At 40.8% G+C, this 19625-nt stretch overlaps 1 protein-coding gene across 3 annotated transcripts in view; it reads left to right on the plus strand.

Moving 5' to 3' along the window:
* sptbn1 (spectrin, beta, non-erythrocytic 1) overlaps nucleotides 1-19625 on the plus strand; it is a 114556-nt gene that overhangs the window by 50611 nt on the left and 44320 nt on the right. The window contains exon 5 of one of the 3 annotated variants that reach the window (XM_036586202.1): nucleotides 1431-1500. The exons of 1 other annotated variant lie outside the window; for it this stretch is intronic. In XM_036586202.1, the coding sequence (XP_036442095.1) occupies nucleotides 1431-1500 (70 nt within the window). Of the gene's footprint in view, nucleotides 1-803; nucleotides 1501-19625 lie in introns of those variants that run through there. One more of the 3 variants, XM_036586201.1, reaches the window with a different exon arrangement.

The raw sequence follows: 19625 nt of genomic DNA on the forward strand, positions 1-19625 counted from the left end.
TTAAATATAAAATAATAAAACAAAAAAAAAATTCTTTTTTTTCTTGTTGTTCTTATTATTATATAAAAATATATTATTATTGTCTATATTCCTACTGATACCAAAACAAATGAACTAAATCATGTTAAAGTTGAGATTTCATGATTTCATGAATCATTTCCTAAAGAATTGTAACTGAATTGAATCATTTGGAGGTCAAATATTTGCACTAACTTCTAAAAGAGTGTCCGGCTCTAGTCCTGACCTTAACAGTTTGGTGATTTCCCTGCTCAAACACATCTGATTCAACTCTTCAGTTAGGTACTAGGTTTGCTAGATGTATTTGAGCAGGGAAATCACCAGATTGTGTTGGACTCTGGAATTAGACACCTCTGTGCTACAAAGGAAGGCACAAGTGGGGAGTGGGGAGCTGGATAACTGAAGCAGGATGTGTGCAAACAAGCTTTTAGACAGGACGTCAGTTACTCTTAAAATCCCAAAAAGGGCATTTAGCGCTCCTCGTCGCAGCATATTTCAGTCTTTCTTGACTCCAAACAACAATGCAGGGAAGCTGGCCGGCATCCTGTTCAGCTCGCACCCCCGTCTTCTCTGGAGGTTTGGTACGTTCCACCTCCTCCTTCTTTCCTTCTCTCCGCCTACTGCCTTCTTTATGGTAATGAGGTGGTGAGATCATTGCTCCACACACGCCAATGACTGGGCCTGTGTTGAAATTACAACCCCGCGTTCTCCTCCCATCCCCTGAGAAAGGTGTGCTGAGTGGGACAGAGACCCTTTCATTGCCCATTACATTTTTTTAACCCCTACACACCAAGCACATCTTTGGCTGGCTCAAGTAGTACACAGTGCTAAAATGATTTGCGGCTTTCACTCGCCCCCACTCCACCCCCTCATCTAACTGCTGTCTGAGTGAGTAAAAGCTTTCGGGTGAAAGAGTGCCCTCCCCTCTGCTGCGCTTGCGACAGAGAAGGGTTGTGGGTGTGTGCGTTTTAGGGGAGGGGGTAGAGGCTACTTTTGAATGGCCAGGGAGGGAAGACAGAAGAAGAACAATCGGGGTAGAAGCAGCATGCTAACCCCCCCCTCCTTCTGGGACGTGTCCCGCCGTATTATTGCCTGTTCCTCGAGTGCTGGACTGGGCTGAACCCTAACAGACTGGCCCCTCTCTTCTCCTCCGGATATCTTTTCTTCAAACTTGTGGTGGAAAGAGAGGGAAAGAGGGAGGGACTGGAGTGTGAAGGAGAAAGGAAAGTGCAGCGGACCTCTCCTTCCCTACCCTACCCTACCCTTCCCTTCCCTTCCCTCCGTTTTTCTTGTCTTGAGTTCTTGCTTTCCTGTGGTTTTCCTGGGACCTTTTGAGAGGAATTTGGATCTAGTTTCCCTACAACTGAGGGAGCATGGAGGCAGAATGGGGGTCTGGCGGGGACCTCTATCAGGGGGCTGCTTACACCGCTCAGATGCCCTTCAACTACAACCAGCTGGATGGACGTTTCAAACAGCTGCAAGGTAAGGCAACGTCTGCAGGTAAAGCTTTCCGTATCCATGCAAGACTGCAGCAAATTCCGAAGCTCCTATGGTGAACATGGACTTGCTGCAGTTCTGGTACCTCCTAAGCCGAGAGGAGCCAAAACAGAGCAACCCTGGCTCTTTGTTTTGCTGTGGTTCAGTGCCTGTAACTGATCCACATGGACCTGCTACAGTTCCACCACGTCCTAAGTTAAGCGGGGGGACCAAAAGGGAGCAATCTTGGCTCTTTGTTTTGCTATTTTTCCATGTTGTTGAGAGCCCATAGCTGGCTCATAATCCTAGAAAGGGGAGACCAAGGGAGGAGGTAGATGCAGCATGTCGGCTGCTTTTGCTGGAACCGTCCAGGAGAGGATGGGTTTCAGACTGGATTAGTAAGAAGGGATTTGAAGCTACGACATAAAGGAGAATAATTACTCTGGGTTTGTGTTTGTCTGTGTGTGAAAGGCCACTTTTCATTACAAACATTCCGTGACTATGTTTGGCTCCCCCTCCCCAAAGTACTAGCGGCGCCCGATGCCGATGGGCTAAGTCAATAAAAGGGCCGCTTAGTCTGAATGGGCCGTCGTACACAACAATGGCAAGCCAAGGAAGGTGGGAGTGGTTGTTTTGTTCTTGCCTTCGCAATTGTTCTTGCTTCTTGGTACCAGTTTACTTGGGCATATTTGGGCATATTTGGGCGCAATAGCAGTTTACGGCTTTACCTTCGAACGTCACCCTTTTCTACTTAATGCAGGAGTGACAAAAGAGCTGCTTTAGCACCACAGTTCTTTTGTTGTTCCTGAGTGCTGAAATATTGCCAGTGGTAAAGTAAAGCAGGTATAGGCTCTGTCCTAATAGTGATAAAAGCGAAGTGCTTTCTTTAATTTGGACTGTCTTTTCCAAATGAAAAACAATGGGCATTGCTGGATGGCTAGTTCACAGATGATTTGCTTCATGGCAGGATGGGATTGATCAGTGGGAGTGCTCTAGGCTATCCTAACACACTCAGCAATTTCATGGTTTTATGCTATTACATTGCTTTGTCCTTGCAGTAGCTTTCACCCATGCCAAGATCCTGTTTTTTATAAAAAAAAAAAAAAAACCTAGTCATCATTACCTCATTTGTTTTTGATCAAACTAAAAATACCAGATGGTCGTCACATTGTGCAAGCATTTTGTGGCAAATGGGCAAATGGTAGTGTGCAAAAGTCAGAGACCACCATTAATTTGTTTAATTTACAGTCAAGATGGCCAAGTACAAGTTCGTTTTTCAGTGTCAGAAAAAAGAAAACATATTTAACAGAAACTACACAGAAGTACCTAAATATAATGTTACATTTCTTAGTATTCACCCTTTGCCTTTATTATAGCTTTCAGTTTTTTTTTTTTTGAGAAATCTTTTTTTTCCATGCCTTCAAGGTTCAGTCCTAGAAGTTGGTTGCATTTTTGGCTTCTCATGGTCCAACTTACCCCATTTCAGATGTCTGGTTTTGGTGTTCTGGTGCATATCTTTTTATTTTTCGTCTATTTCTTTCTCTTCTCACAATGGAAGGATGGACAGAAACACCTATTGATTTCCTCCCATCTGTCATAGATCAAAGTACTTTTTTTGACAGTGACAGTTTTGGTGGTCCACCAGGTCTTGCACTGTTGTTAGGAGTGTTTTTTTATATATTTATGGGTCATTTTTAAACTATACATTTCCTTTGACCTTCCTCTTCTTTATGCAAGTGTATTATCTTACACCTGCTCCGAATATCTCCTAAAAAAAATGAATATTTTGCACTTAATGGCCATTTTGACTGAAAATGTAAAACATGAATGGTGGTCTCTGACTTTGGCCCAGTACTGTATCTCATCACATTAACATACATTCAAGTTCACATTGCTGTATATTATAACTGTGCTGTAGATCATTCCAGTCAGTATACTCAAGGAACCTCCCTCATGTCAGAGAGAGAACCGTGGTTCTGGGACATGATTCAGAACTACTGCTGAGGTCACTGTGTTATGGAGATGGAGAATCAGAGCTGTAGAAGACAGCAAAGACGCTGTTTAAGCCGCTCTCAATCTCTGTATATCACAGACTCGGAAAGTGCTGGACATGCTCTTACTAGCTAATCAGTAAACCGTCCCGCCAACCCCACCCTTCATCATAAAGCATTTAACAGCAGGGATCTCAAAGAAGAGGACTTGACCTTTCATCTGCGCCTCTTTGGGTGGTTCGCCCTACATGAGTCATTAAAAAATCAGATCCTCTGATCAGATTCCAATAAAAGCACTTTGGAGTATTGAGTAGCCGTCTCCAAACTGTGTTTGGTTATAAATTCTTTCTTGTTCTTTCTGGCCTTGAAGTGATTAATGAATCATACAGATGCTGTGTATTGGTTCCTTATCGAATAAAAAAACAAAGGTTTATTGATTAGCCATGTTAAACATGACGTTCCTCCACCTTCTGATCTGACATCCTTTTAAAGTTCCATCTGTACCTGCTGTTTCCTGTGACTCTCCATGTCCGTTTTCCTCAGTCCTGTTTCTCATGTTCTGTATCGATGGCAAGATTCGTGGAATTCTCCCTGCACTTCTTCACCGCTTGAGGGACGTATCTGTCGACAGAGGACGAGATTGAACCTGTCAATCAGTTGTGGATTTCAAATAAATGTCAAATTAATTCCCTTCTCAAGTAGGCTATTCTCATAAATAAAAAAAGCTCGGTATAGTTATTGGCTGGCTACATAGGCTAAAGAAGATATGTACTAATCTGCTGTAATTACTATTAAGTACTGCCTTTTTACTGTCGTATATGTTCTGCTATGTGGTGTTTCTTTTACTTTTGTATTTGTTTTTAGCTTTTCGTCCTCGTTGTTCATATAGAACTATGTAATGCACGGACACTGGAAAGTTGTTTTTTTCTTATTGGTCAGCGCTGTGCAGCTGAACCTCATGTAGTCTGCATAACGTTGAAGCCAGCTCAACTTTTCTCATCGCACTGCGAGTCATCTTTGTGCCACTTGCTATTCAAAATCCTTCATACATATTTTCACTGCCCCTCATTGAAAATGCTTGGGGAAAATTGTGGGTGACGAATTTGCAGTAAATATGTATCATCAATCAGATGTGAATTTCAAATAAATACTCTCATAAAATTTAAAAGCTCATATGGTTCAGTATATGTTGGCTGGCTGCGTAGCTGTCAAACAGCAAAACAAATAAGCCTGCTTTAATTTGTGATTCAGTCATCTCGTAACTGTCTAGGAACATAGGAGACTTTCTGCCCAGTGGTGTTTCTTTTCCTTTTGTTTTTGGATTTGTTTTGGAAACCCAGACACAGCTGATAATAACTTTTTTTGTCCAGACAGAACTGTGTAGCCACATACTCGTTGTGCATGGACAGTGATGCTATTGCTTGATTGGTCAGCGTTGTGCGGCTGTGTAATTTGCATCAAGTTGAACTCAACTGTTCTGACCGTACCGCAAGCCATGTTCATGCTACTATCGCACAAAACCTCATACATTTTTCATGTCTTATTGAAAATAAATTGGGGCGAAATTTTGGAGGATGGATTTGCAAACAGTAGATGAATAAGTTCTTTTCTCAAAGGCTACTCTCATAAGCTTAAAAAGCTCAGTATAGTATATGTTGGCTGGATATGTAGGCTGTTGACCAGCAAGAAAGATATGTATTAGCCTGCAATAAGTGTGATTCACTTCTGTCTTTTAACTGTCTAGGAACACAGTGTCACGGACTTTCTGCCACAGACATTTGATTTTGTATTTGTTTTGGATCGTACAGAATGGGAAACCCAGACACAGCATGTTGTTAACTTTTTGGCCATGTCGTCCAGACAGAACTATGTAGGCACACAGCCGTTGTGCATGGACATTGATGCTTTTGCCTGATTGGTCAGCACTGCATGGCTGCCGCGTGAAATATGTATAAAGTTGAAGCCAACTCAACTTTTCCAGGTGTAGTGGACACATATCATCAGTCCTACTTCTGTTTATCAAGGGGAGTCCAGCCCTTTAGCTCAAAGCAGAAGCTGAGAGTTCTCTCCCTGGCAGTATGACGAAGGCATGGTCTAAACTAGCAAACGGTACATGATAGAACTGCTCCTTGGTCATGACACAGCGATGGCACTGAGACCAGCATCCAGGCTAGCTGATATGTGCAGCTCTATATGCTTGAAGTTAAATATAACAAGGTAAATTTAAAAAGTGATACTGTCCATGCTAACCCGGTCGCCAGACTTTCTGGACTGTATAAATCAGCCAAGACAAATGACTGGACTTGGACCGCATCTACTGCTATTGTCGAGGTCTAGAGACTAACCAGAGCAGTCCAGAACAAATTACTGCTGGCCTATAGCTTCAAGTTCACTATGAGGGAACATTCAGATGCTGGCTAAGGGTGCGAGTATCCAAAAAAAAACAAAAAAACACTTCATAGCAAAAATGTATTTTGAATGTCTCTGCCTGTGTGGGGGTTAATGGTAATGGGTAAAACAGCTTTGCTCTCAGGTTTATTGCAGATATCATTTTAAGTAGCAAACCCCTGATGAAGACTATTATGGCTACTGAATTGCACTGATGGCTGCATTAGCATACCTGATCTGGAAGTGCTAACCGGTTTTAGGCATGGCTAGATGCCACCAGACACGTCTGGACAGCACCTCATAGCGGCTTTTATAACTGAGCTGAGAGCGGGCTGTGAAGGAGCTTGCAGGATCCGTGCTGAAGCGCTGCTTTTGTCCTCCACGCGCAGCCCTGCCAAGCCACCTCTCTCATAGTCTGGCCTGCTCAGTGACCTTCTGTTGGGCTGCTGGCAGGACCACGGCCTCCGAGAATGAGACACGGAGCCTCAAAGGGCCCTGAATGAGCCAGGAGGATTGAGTTAGTCCCAGCACATGTCTGTGTAGACACGTTGATTTGGGCAAATTACCAGCAGAATATCATCACTATCACAACAAAAACCTCGTTTTTGGCATCATTTGAAAATGTCTCTTGCCCTTTATATTGTGTGTAAATTTCGTGATGAATGAACCAAAAGAAATGGTCCAAAATTACTTGGGAAAAAGTCTGGTTCCATTGACTTACATTAAAAGTAAAGAAGGTTTTTTTCCTTCTCCTGTAAAGTTACCATTTTGGAGATACAAGGTTTTCTTCCGAAGTGGCGACATGTTGGTATATTATAGCCAAACAAAAACCCTTGACTTTTACAAGAGAAGGAAAAGGCATTCTTAATTTTTAATGGAAGTTTATGCAGCAGTTATTTCTTCATCATGAAATGTACAATGTACAGTGTTCATCCTACAATGTGAAGAGCAACTGGCATTTTCAAATGGTGTAAAAAGTTTTGAAATGACAGTGTCAAGGCCTACTGTAAGAGAAGACTTCACTACAGGACTTCAATTTGGCTAAATGCCACACAGGAATGATGTAATGATACAATATGCTGACAGAAAGGGTGGAAAGCTGCAGAGGTCACGGTTTGCGACTCTGAAGAGATCAGAGCAGAACAGTGCATTCAGTTCACTGAGAGCGACACATCAAAGTCCTCCACTTTCCTAATCTCAAGTCCCGGTAGAGACAGAGAGCACTGACAGCTGCAGGTCTCCTGCACAACATGACTCTGCAGTCACTGCACATCCAGCACTGGTTCAGAGTGGCTTCCACGTTTATTTTTAAAGTTCTTTGTCTCTCACTCATGCTGTCTTTTTGATGCAGTTAAATGCAGTTAATGCGTTCTTCAGGTAACGTGAAGCAGCTCAACATCTTTTCTTTTAATCTGCTGCTAATGCAGCGTCATTGGACAGCTCAACATGCTTGGAGCAGATCACTAACTGCCAATTCTGTTATGTGAGTTCTGTAACATCTGTTCTGTAACATCAGTCTTGTTACATCAGCTAATTCTGTCCAATTCTGCAACGTCAATTCTGGAACATCAGCGAGTTCTGTACCGTAAATTGTTGTCAGCTAATTCTGTTCAGTTGTGCAAGGTCAATTCTGTAACGTCAGTCCTGTCATGTCAGCTAATTCTGTCTAGTTCTGTAATGTCATTTCCGTAACATCAGCTAATTCTGTCCAATTCTGTAACATCAATTCTATTATGTCAGGTAATTTTGCTCAGTTGTGTAAGGTCAAATCTGCAACATCAGTTCTGTGACTTCAGATAATTCTGTCAAATTCCGTAATGTCAGTTCTGTAACATCAGCTAATTATATCCAATTCTGTAATGTCAGCTAATTCTGTTCAATTCTGTAGCCTCAATTCTGTAATGTCAGCTAATTCTATTCAACTCTATAACATCAATTCTGTAACTTCAATTCTGTTATGTCAGCTAATTCTGTTCAGTTGTGTAAGGTCAAATCTGTAACGTCAGTCCTGTTATTTCAGCTAATTCTGGCCAATTCTGTAATGTCAGTCTTGTTACGTCAGCTAGTTCTGTACAAATTCTGTAACGTTAATTCTGAAACATCAGCTAATTCTGTCCAATTCTGTAATGTCAATTCTGTAACATCATTCCAGCTACCTCAGCTAATTCTGTCCAATTCTGTAACATCAATCCTGTTGTGTCAGCTAATTCTATTCAACTCTATAACGTTAATTCTGTAACATCAATTCTGCAACATCAGCTAATTCTGTCCAATTTTGTAACATCAGTTCTGTTATATCAACTCTGTAATACCAATCTTGTTACGTCAGTTCTGTCTCGTCAGCTAACGAGGGCCAGTGCTTAGATGGTTGCGTCACTCAGAAGCCTCTGATTGACTCTAATAGCTGTAGTTATTTTTGAATGTTTGATCGTGCAAATTCATCCTTGATCGATCAGAGATGCTCAAATTGGTTGGAGGCTTATTTTCATGTTACAGCCTCCTGACGTACCAGTATTTGTGTATTTGATGTCAGAATAATGATTAGGGAACAATATGTTGTGCAGCCCAATCACTCTGCATGTACATCTGTCTGTTCCCTCACACAAAGCAGACCTCTACCTCTACATTTTACCCTACACTGCCTCACAGCCTCGCTGACTGTATTAGCTCTATTCAGCTGCTGGAGCAAAGGGACCGACTCTACAGGCATATCATGACACTCCACTGAGTAGAACAAGCTGGATAACCCCAGTATCTTCTTGCATGTCCACATCCTGTGGGATGTTTTTCAGTAGATATGTAAAAAATAATTCAGTTAAGTTATATGAGTTACTATTACAGGAGTGAGGAATAGAGGAACCTGACTGAGAGCGTCAAGGGCTTTTCCTCTTGTATCTGTATGACTTACATATAGGTTTTGTAGTAGTTACTGAATAGTTCATACCAGATACATAAAAAGCCTTAAAGGGGAACTCCACTGATTTTACAAAATTTCTGCATAATTAAAGATTCAAGATTCAAGAGTTTTATTGTCATATGCACAGCAGAAACAGGCAGTTACACTGTACAATGAAATTCTTACTTTGCTGTTCCTCCATTCATGTGTATATATATATATATATATAAAACATGCTGAATAAGTAGAAATACACTAAAAACAATAGTAAAAAAGTACATTTATATGTGCGAAGATGAAAGAAAAATTAAAGTTGCACGTGCGTATGTGTAAGTATGTAGAGCAGCGGGGTCATCCACTTCAGTTTGATGTGAAATACGTAATTCTTGCAAAATGTATTGAGTCAGTGGTGGTGATAGGTGGTGGTGATAGGAACCAGATGTCTGAGGAGTTTAATGCCTTTAAAATGTGCATGTTTTGAATAGTTAATTAAATGGCTATTGTGGACATCACAACCCCTGATTCCCATCACCACCACTGTAAAGAAAGCTTCTCTCTGAGCCATTTCACATCAAACCACTCTGAATGACTTTGTTTACATCTCAGCCAATTGGTGGAATTCCCCTTTAGGGTTAATAAATGAACAGTAAGCCTGCTGATTTAAGTGCTCATGTTGTGGAAAACCAATTTTGCTTGAAATAAAAGAGCTTAATGTAGAATGTAAACATGGTTGAAGTTTAAAACTGAGCGCTCTCTGGTTCTTAAGGGTCTTATATGGAAATGAGGCTGCAAGAAGAGCATGTTTTAAATTTGCTGTTATCATTAATTTAAATTATTATTAATTATCATTATATTATCATTTTAGTCCAACTTTCCATTGTGCTTTTTGGAAGCAAATGATGGTGAGGTTATTCTCTGTCCCTTCTTCTCTAAAACGTATTCAGAACGATCACCTAAAGTCGACTGAGTATAAACCAAACGACATCCATCAATTTTTATTATGAAAACAGTAATAAAAATATTCCAGTCTGCCCTCAGGGGACTGAATTTGGATTTTGGAACCAATGAACATCAAAAAATACCCAGTGAAGCCATCATGGCTTCATCCATCCATCATCATCTATTAGATCCTCAACCAGCAGTGAACAGATTTTATTAAACATGTAGAGAAATGACTGTTTTATTCTGATTGAAGGTTTTGTTGATATTCAGATATGATAGAAAAGTGACCTCAAACAGAGGCACTGCACTCAGCTGGTCTCGAGAACAGTTTCCGAGTCCACCTTACTACGAGACTCAGAGAAGACTGAGTCAGAATGACCGAGACAGAACTGCTAATTTATGGTCTAAAGACCGAACTCTGATGTGTATTATGAGGATAAAATCCTGGTTCTTAGTCAGTTCGCTTGTTTTTCCTCACTTTCTCTTGTGGTTCAGTTCACAGAGTTGCTCATGACCTCATGACCTCTCGTGGTTCAATTCACAGAGCTGCTAAATGTTGCTGCATGTCAGCCGTATGCAAACAAATGTGATCAATGGGCTTAATTAGTCACAGCTGAACATGCAGTAGCACAGCGTAAACCTGAAACCTGGCCTTCAGCATTGTTTCCTTACAAAGCGGAGTCTTTCTCAGGCACGTCGTCCATCCTTCGCTCGTTCTGTCAGAAGTGTGTGTTAGTGGTCCCGCCACAGCAGCCATCTCACCATATTAAATAGGCTCGCTTACAGCTGTGTGCAAAATTTGGGCGCCCCTTTGACATGACATGCTTTGTTGTGGCACACGAGAAGGTGGTTCTATGTACAACCATGAACACTCAAAGAACCGTTTGCATGGTTAAAGGGTTCTTTGCACCATGAAAGGGTTTGTGAGATTGATGGAAAATGTGCTGGTTCTATATAGAACCTTTTGAAAGGGGTTCTGTATAGCACCAAAACGGGTTCTTCTGATGATACAAGTTGACCTTAGAAGTTGACAATAGAAGAACCTTTTTGGTGCTATATAGAACCATCTACAGCACATTCCCCATCAATCTCACAAACCCTTTCATGGTACAAAGAACCCTATAATCACACAGAGGGCTCTTTGGGTGTTTATGATTCTATATAGAACCACTTTCTTTACTAAAGAACCCTTGAAGAACCATCTTGTTAAGACTGTAGTGAGCCTACTCTGTGGTGAACATGTTAGTTTGTGTAGGTGTTTGTGCAAACATAAACACATGAGCCCAGATATAAAGACAGAGAGCAGCACAGAACAAACATAAACATGCCTAAATGTTTTGTCACGGTCTATTTTATTTCCTGTCGGGAACAAATTCCAGGACTTGTTATATTTTTCTTGAGTGAAAAGTGGGAAAGATCGGCCCACGCTTGATTTGTGTTTGCGCTCACTCTCTAAACTCAGGGCCGTGATCTCAGCGGCCCGTCCGCGTCTTTAATGCACAGGAAGTCTGAGAAATTCCATTCTTCTGAGCCTCACGCCACAGGATGCTGTTACATCAGAGAGGGAGAGAGGAAGCCACCCCTGGACTTCACAGAAAGACCCCCAGAGCTCCTTTAGAATGACTGACAAGGCCAGAGATGGATCACTCTGATTACTTTTTAAAAGCAGAGCTAATATGTAAGCAGTTCTGCAGGATGGAAAATGTTTTTCTTTGCTGAGAGTTCATATTAAAGTACTGCTCATAAATTTGGAATCTCTATTCAAACAGGTGGAATCAATTTGGTTACAGATTATTCTGAACTCGTGGTAGCAGCTTTACAGGTTCCCAGTATTTAATAGGAGGCTGAAAATAAATGTAGAAATTTTGGAATGCCCCATATTATGCCCCACTTTTCACTCCACAAATTCCTGGAACTTTTCAAACAACATTAAACCTCAAAACTCGGTAAAAAATGTTTAGGTGAAAAATCAGATTTACACAATTTCCACTGCAGCCACGAGGCTAACAGAGCAGGTTAAGAGGATGTTTTTACTTAAATAATTTGGGTGACTATTGACATCTAGTGTTTGCTACCATCAGTAGCCTTTTTGCCCCAGCACCGAACTTAACTAGCAGAATGTGGACACTAAATATGTCTTGGCTGATCATCTCCATCTGAGTAAGTGGATTTTTTTCACCAAACTATTTCTTTAAATCTACATCGTGTATAAACTTTGTGTATAAACTCTTAATTTTTGCCAATTTTCTAACCATTTGAAAATGTGAGTTGCTCTTTACATTATGTAACCATTTTATGACTCGACCAGTAGAAATGGCACAGATGCAATGAGATCCTGTTACTTTTGCTTATGTTAAAAATTATTCATTTTCCTGCAGAGTTACCATTTTGGAGATGCATGGTTTTGTTCCAACAGTGATGATAAGTTATCATTATATGGGTCATTCTGTCCAATTGGTTCTAAGTCAGAATTCAGAAGACTCAGACTTTTAACTGCCTTGGACTTTAAACTAAAATCCTTTTGCTTTGAGTGACACTATAACTCAATTATATTTATTTAGTTACAATAAATGATTAAACATTTCATTTTGTTATTAACGAAACAATCAGAACACTACCGAAACTTGCAAATGTTTCAGTAGTGACTACATGGGTAGAAAATGTTTCAGTAGTGACTACATAGGTTGCAAATGTTTCAGTAGTGACTGCATAGGTAGCAAATCTTTCAGTAGTGACTATATAGGTAGCAAATGTTTCAGTAGTGACTACATAGGTAGCAAATGTTTCAGTAGTGACTGCATAGGTAGCAAATCTTTCAGTAGTGACTATATAGGTAGCAAATGTTTCAGTAGTGACTACATAGGTAGCAAATGTTTCAGTAGTGACTGCATAGGTAGCAAATCTTTCAGTAGTGACTATATAGGTAGCAAATGTTTCAGTAGTGACTACATAGGTAGCAAATGTTTCAGTAGTGACTATATAGGTAGTGACAATTTTGAGCAGAAATCAAAAACGCTAGCCAGTAACATGACTAGAGAACACAGCTCTGAACAGTCATTCACACACAAAATTGTAATTTTTTCATTTAAACACAGTTACTTGCAGAAAATATGGGTTTCGGAAATGACAGTTCTTAAGTTCTTACAACTGATTTGGGACACATTGGGGTCTAAATGCACACCATGTGGCCATGAGGGACAGGGATGCAGTCTCACCCCCTGCTCAAAAATGAAGGAGTGGGTGTGGCTAAAATGAAGCTCTACAACTTTGTGTTTTGGTAGTACCATGAAAACTTGGGACAGCATTTGAACATTTTTTATTATTTATTTAAAAGTCAAATAAATGTTTTTTTTTTTCAACTTCACTTTAAAATAATTTAAAAAGGTGTTTAAAAACAAAATTGAGAAAAAAAAACAAAAATGTAAGGAAATGATAAGTGGAAATTTAGGGGTTAGGGGTTTGAAACAAACTTCTCAGTAAAAAGAACCCTATAAATGATTTATTTGTATATATTAGACTTATTACTTTCTCAATTAATGCTTTGGGTTTAATATATCATAACATGATCCTTGTAAATATGTAAGGTCTAAATATTATTTAAAAAATAGTTAACTGTGGGACCACAGTTTGAACTAATTCAGTAGAACGGTCCATATAAAAAAATGCAAAAATGTTTAAAATGCCAAGTGATTCCAAACTTTTGAACTGAAGTACGTGTTTTAGGTGTTGGCCCTACGCCGCACTCGCACTGTTGTCCTTGGGATGGTTTCCTGGAAGTGATGTAATCAGAGTGGTCCACTCATAGGAATCAAATGAAGCGCAGTGAATCACAGAAAAGTATTGTGGTCTGCTGGCCACATCCGTGTTTGTTTCCTGCAGGCAGGGAGGGGAAAGGCCAGAGCAGGCTGACCTCTGATGAGCGTGAAGGACCTCAGCCTAATCAGACTTCCCTTTCCTGCAGCAAACACACCACACTGCCAGAGCATGTTCATTGACTGAGTAGAGCTTGGAGAAAATGCCATACTGTGATTATATTGATACATATTGTGAATTTATTGTGCCTTTTGATATATTAAAATCATATTGAGGAACCTCTGATGTGGCATGGCTGTAGGTTGGCCTGCATTATTTTTGGCCAAAATGATGTGTTTGCTGTATGCCTTGTTTCAACCAACTTCTGATTGGTTAGAGGCTTGTTTATGTGTTGCAGCCTTCTTCAGTATCAGTGTTGGGAAAGTCAATGTTGTGATAACCATTAAACCTGCACTATGTAAGATTTAGGGATTTGGAGACCTCTCTGGTGGAAACGTGTAACTGCACACAATGTGGTGAAGGACATTTTAGAACGTCGGTTGTGCTTTAAACCCCTTTCCTGAGTGGATGAATCTGACGATGAGAAAAAATGAGCATACTGGGCTTTGAACCATGATAACCACAGGGTACCATAGTGGCGAATTTTGAAAATCCCATTCATCAGAGGAATCTCAGAGTTCATAATATGGGCGTGACGCTGACTACAGAATGACGAGACGTCTTCAGTGGTCTGTTTACAGCTTCCTAGAGTCCTACTAATATTCAAAACTAGTGTGTTAGAATTGTTTCATACATTTATCTGCAACCAATTTGTTTGTATATTATTTAAAACATTGATTTCAGTCTTTTCAACAGTGATTCCAAACTTTTGAATGCTAGTGAATTGTGAAGCTGTCTCCAACACAGGTCCTTCCCTGTGAAATGTGCCATGTTAGTTTAGCTTCATCTTCCCCCACTTTTCATTTTTTATATACTCTTTCTAGCTGAGCAGTAATGCAGCTTTATCTCTGGGTTGCTGGGAGGGTGTGGTTTGTTTGGATGGCAGAAATGTCAATAAATCAATAGGCTGTGTCCTGTTATTGCCATGTTGAGACACCTCAAGCCCATCTGGCTCACGCCTAATCTTTTGTTCCCTGCTCCAAACAAAGGACAAGGAGTAAAAATGACCAAAACCTCAGGGGTCAAGGTCAGCCATCTATCACTCATCTCATCAACATAAAGATGCTGTTAAGATTAATCAGCTCAGCACGTCTCTCTTAAACGGCCAATATACTTGTATTTTTCTTCTTTTATAATGTTAATGCAATATAGTTATAATGTTTGTGCGGTTACCAAAAACAGTCGTAATTTATTTTTAAATGACCATTTTTGAATCTCTCTTCATCATAGTATTCAAAATAGGCTCTTTTTGCAGCTTAGTGTCCATATATGGACTTTATGGACTGATATGTTTTGTTTCAAAACATATTGTATGTATGAACAATATGATTTGAGACTCTAGCACTGTTCACATACTGCATCAAACTCCTTTATTTTAAAAAAGGGAGGAAAATGTTATGTGATAACGATATGGGCCCTTTAAATTATGTTAAATATTAAATGACGCATTGATTACAGAACATTGTTAGTAGCATCGTAGCGTATAATGTAATTATACAAGTATAGACACACATTTTCTAAGCCGCTTTTTGGGTCGCGGGGGGAGCTGGAGTCTATCCCAACAGACGTTGGGTGGAAGGCAGGATACGCCCTGGACAGGTCACCAGTCTATCACAGGGCAGACATACAAGTATACAGAAAATATAAACTAAACAGACTCAACATTCTACATTTGATGGATCTTAGACCTTATCAGAAATCCAGACATTGGTATTGATTTGCGCTGAACAGGCTTCGTTGCCTAAAGGCCTCCAAATTGACCATCAGTTAGAGGCGTCTCTGTTTTTCTATTCCTTTTATTCCGGCGCAGTTCATGTTTTTCCATTCTTCCATCTACATAGCAGCTCTTTAAGTCAACGTAAATATAATAAACAAGTATTTACAGCATGGGAAGAGTTTATGAGAGCATAAGATGTGTTTATTATAAAAGGGCCTTAACCGCTCGGCCGTTCTAGTTCTAATGGCGGCGAGTTGGAGAGAGAGAGTGAGCGAGAGAGGGATGTGTTTACCTAACGATAAGACCAGATGCTGCCGCATTCCTGCAGCCGTCCCCGGGGTTCATGACGGTAGCGGAGGGGAGGAACACTGCCGCCATTGTTCCTCTACCCACAGTCCCACAGGGGGAGTCTGCAGGCCCCGCTAATATGTAGCATTCAATGGCATCGGTGGTGATGTTATCGACTTACAATGAAGCCACAGTGTGGTGTTCGTACTGAAGCTGGAGAATGAGATACCCAGTTAGCAAAATTCGTCTGGCCCGCTCGTGGGCCGCATCCTTGTATTTGTTCTGGCCCGGTATACGGCTGGGTCCTCGGCCCAGATCTGGCCTACACACTGTTAAGTAAGTAGAAGTAATGGATGTGGCCCAAATCTGGCTCAACTACCTGGTTGGTCCACAATATTCACGCCAGAATTGGTCCACAGTTATAGATACAACGCGAAACTGTATGAAGTTGTCCAGGATCTGGCCTGCATGCCTAATATCTGCCCGGTAGTCAACCAGCACTCACGTATGAAAGCCAGAATCGGCCCAGAACTGTCTGCTACCTGGGGATAGTCTAATATTATATAGCGAAAAGCATAGTCTCAGCTAAAGTCTGTCAGTCTAAAGTTTTGCCTCTTAGTTTTGCATTAGAGCTACGTGGCTAGCTTTTAGCGTTAGCATTTTGCAAAATAAATGCTAAATGTTGACACACTTGCCTCAAATTTGAGTTGGGTAATCTTACATAGACCTGCTTGTGTTTCTGTACGCAGCACTCAGTAATCGAACACTTAGGGTGAAAAAAGTTGCTTTAGTGGTCCAAAAAACTGGGTGAATCTTGAGAAATATTTGTCTGATCACTGTCAAAAAAATTTGCAGATAACGTTGCTATAAGAATATGAGAACATGACTAAAAGCATGTTCTACTGCACCCTGTTAAACTGTAGAAAAGAAGCATGTTGAATTTTACCGTATGTGGACTCTTCCCTGCTCTTCCCTGAGTAAATTGTGTAAATTCTAGGGTGTAGACATTGAATAGCACTCTGGCATGTCGTGTGGCTCCTGTTTAGATTGGCAACAGGAGGATGAGAGACCTGGTGTATCTCTGACAAACAGTGAGTGTATTCTAAGTGTCATGCGGAACAGGACAGAAGGGCACCGTTATGGTCGGAGTTTCCAACAGCAGAACAATACATTAGGGTCTGATTTGTGAGCGCCACTTCATTTTATTGCAGTGCAGTATGACACTACATCATCATTAGTGTTATTACATTAGTGTTAGTGGCAATTATTTGGTGTGTGTGGGTTTGTTTCTGTTCTTTGTCAGGTCAGAAATACCAGGATTAGCAAAGATTTTTCACAGAAGCTGCAAGTCTTGTTTTTTTTTAAACTGAATGGGCAAAAAGAATTATTTTCGGTCACTGAGGTTGAGGTTAGGATTAAGGTTAGACTCGGAAATTTCTTATTACATATAGATACTTACATATAGATAATACACATGGAACATTATTACCTATATTACCAAAAATGATTACCTATAGGTACATACATAAACAGTAAAAGTAGAAAGCAAAAGTCATTTATTTAATTTCCAGTTAAAATGGCCATTATTTCTGAGAATATTTGCATAAGGAAGGAGTCCAAATAAAATAAGGGAGAAACATTAGTTTCCAAAACAGGACTTAAAGCCTTCATCTTTGAGAGAGAGGAGAAAATCAGGCTCAACTCTTGCTTCAGATCTGAAAAATCTGAACACTGTGAGTCTGAGAAGTTTCTATTAAAGAGGTTTTTTCTGCTTTTTTTCTTACGCTGAAAACTGAATACCTTGTACTTAATGGCTCTTTTGACCAGAAAAGAAATAAATGAGTGGGCGCTTTTACTGTTCTGCTGCTGTAGTGGTCCCCAGTCCTGGTCATGGAGATCTGCCACCCTGCAGAGTTTAGCTCCAACCCTAATCTGACACACCTGATCCAGATAATGAATTCCTTCAGCTGCGTCTGAATGTTAGAGCCAGGTGTTTTGGATCCGAGCTCTTTAGGGTAGAAGATCACCAGGGCTGGGACTGGACACCCCTGTTTTACTGTGTACATAATATTATAACATATGGACACTCGTGTATAATACATATGGGACATTTGTATGAGGCATGTCCTGACATTGTATAAAACAAGTGTGTGTGGGGGGAGTTGGAGTGACAGAGAGAGATGAGTTGGAGTGTTTCATACACTGACTGGTCTGCAGCTGTAATGCATGTGTTCCCGCAGGGTGCTGGAACATGTGGAATGTGTAGACATATAGAGGAGAGAGAGAGACGCAGACTCAGCACTTTTCAGACTGTGTGGGTATTCCGGATGTCTATGACGAATGAGGTCACGATATTGTACCTCAGTCCCTCATTTATTTTCATGGCCTCTTATTGACGCATCAGTCCTCATTCAGGCATGCATAGCTCACCGCGTCAGTCTCTGTGCTGGAAGCCGCTTGTTCAGGAAATACTGCTTACAGTGCAGGTGGGAAAAGGCATCTGGAAAATGGACTCGCAGTGCACCAGAACATGTTTTACAATTAAACTGCATCCAGTGCAAAACAAATCAGATTGCCTACGTGAGTTCATGTGAGAAAGCCTACTGGAATGTTTTCATGTTGATTTTTTTAAAAGGCCCTTATTGCGTTTTTCTTGTCCACTCAAAACATTAGCCTGATGTATAAAAACAGTCTGGATCTTTTTGAAGCAGGGCTGGATGATTAATTGTTTTTTATATTGAAATCGCAATTTTAAAGAGTGCAGTTTTTAAATAACAAGAGCTGCAATTTTGTTACACCCTTCATCAGCAACAGTGGTGTCTTAAGTTTTAAGTGGGGAAATGTTACCTTATTACAGAGAGCTTGTGAACTGCCTGTAGATGAGTTCGACCAATCAGCAGTAACCCATCTGTTGTGACATCACAACCACGACTAACTGGCACAGCACATTCAGTGTTCAAGCCTCAAGTCGGAAAAAGTGAATAGTCTTCTGGTCAAAAAAAAACAAAAACAGGCCTGGAAAGAAAATAACCACAATGTGAATCGCAGTCATAATGAATGAAAAATCGCACTTAGGTATCTTCTCCAAATCATTCAGGCCTGTCATGATCCATTTGCTTCCCAGTTGCCAAGAACTGCATGATTTTTAATCATTTTCTCCACATCTTCTGAAGCAACAGCACTACTTCAGCTTAAAAGAATAGGCCAAATATATTGGTTGTGATGTCACAACCACGATTGATTTAAAACAAGTTGTTTTTGCAGCTTAGTTTCCATATATGTTTTGTTTTATCAGGATACGGGCCCTTTAAACATAAGAAGACATAAGAGCAAATGCCCATGCTGTGCGTCTGACTGGCTGGTTACAGTATATTTGCTTTGTTCTGTTTGGAGGCTTGTTTGGCCTCAGCTGTCATCCTTTTGGCCTCCTGCCCTCTGGCCACTCTAGCTGGCAGATGTGCTCTTCCTCTGTTTGTTGACTTTCTTTTGTTTTGGGCAGGGTTGTCAGTTACGATGACACCCATCTCTTGCCCTCTCTCTCTCTCTCTCTCTTTCCCTTTCTCTCTCTCTCACCCTGCCTTAGACAGTCGATAGGTCTGGACAGCTATAGCCATCCTGTCATCTTTCATGCGCAGGGGTCGGTCAGGAAAGACGCTGGAGGTGGGAGAACAATTGGACGAGACGCTTACGTCTATGCAGGGATAAGGAATGCAATAACAGGAAAATTGCTGAGATTATAAATAAACTCCTCTGTGCATGCATGCATGTGAACCGCCAGGCCAGAGGTGGGGCAGGGCAGCCCAGGATAAACAGGATAGCCTGCTGTCCACCTGTTTAATACGACAAATGTAGTCTGATTGGTGGAGAAAGTGTCAGCTACTTCACAAGTTATAGGAGAGTGAAGGTAGAAGCCAGAGCCCGTGATTGGTTTAGCATC

Source organism: Colossoma macropomum, unplaced genomic scaffold (genome assembly GCF_904425465.1).
Source record: "Colossoma macropomum unplaced genomic scaffold, Colossoma_macropomum, whole genome shotgun sequence".
Classification (NCBI taxonomy): Eukaryota; Metazoa; Chordata; class Actinopteri; order Characiformes; family Serrasalmidae; genus Colossoma; species Colossoma macropomum.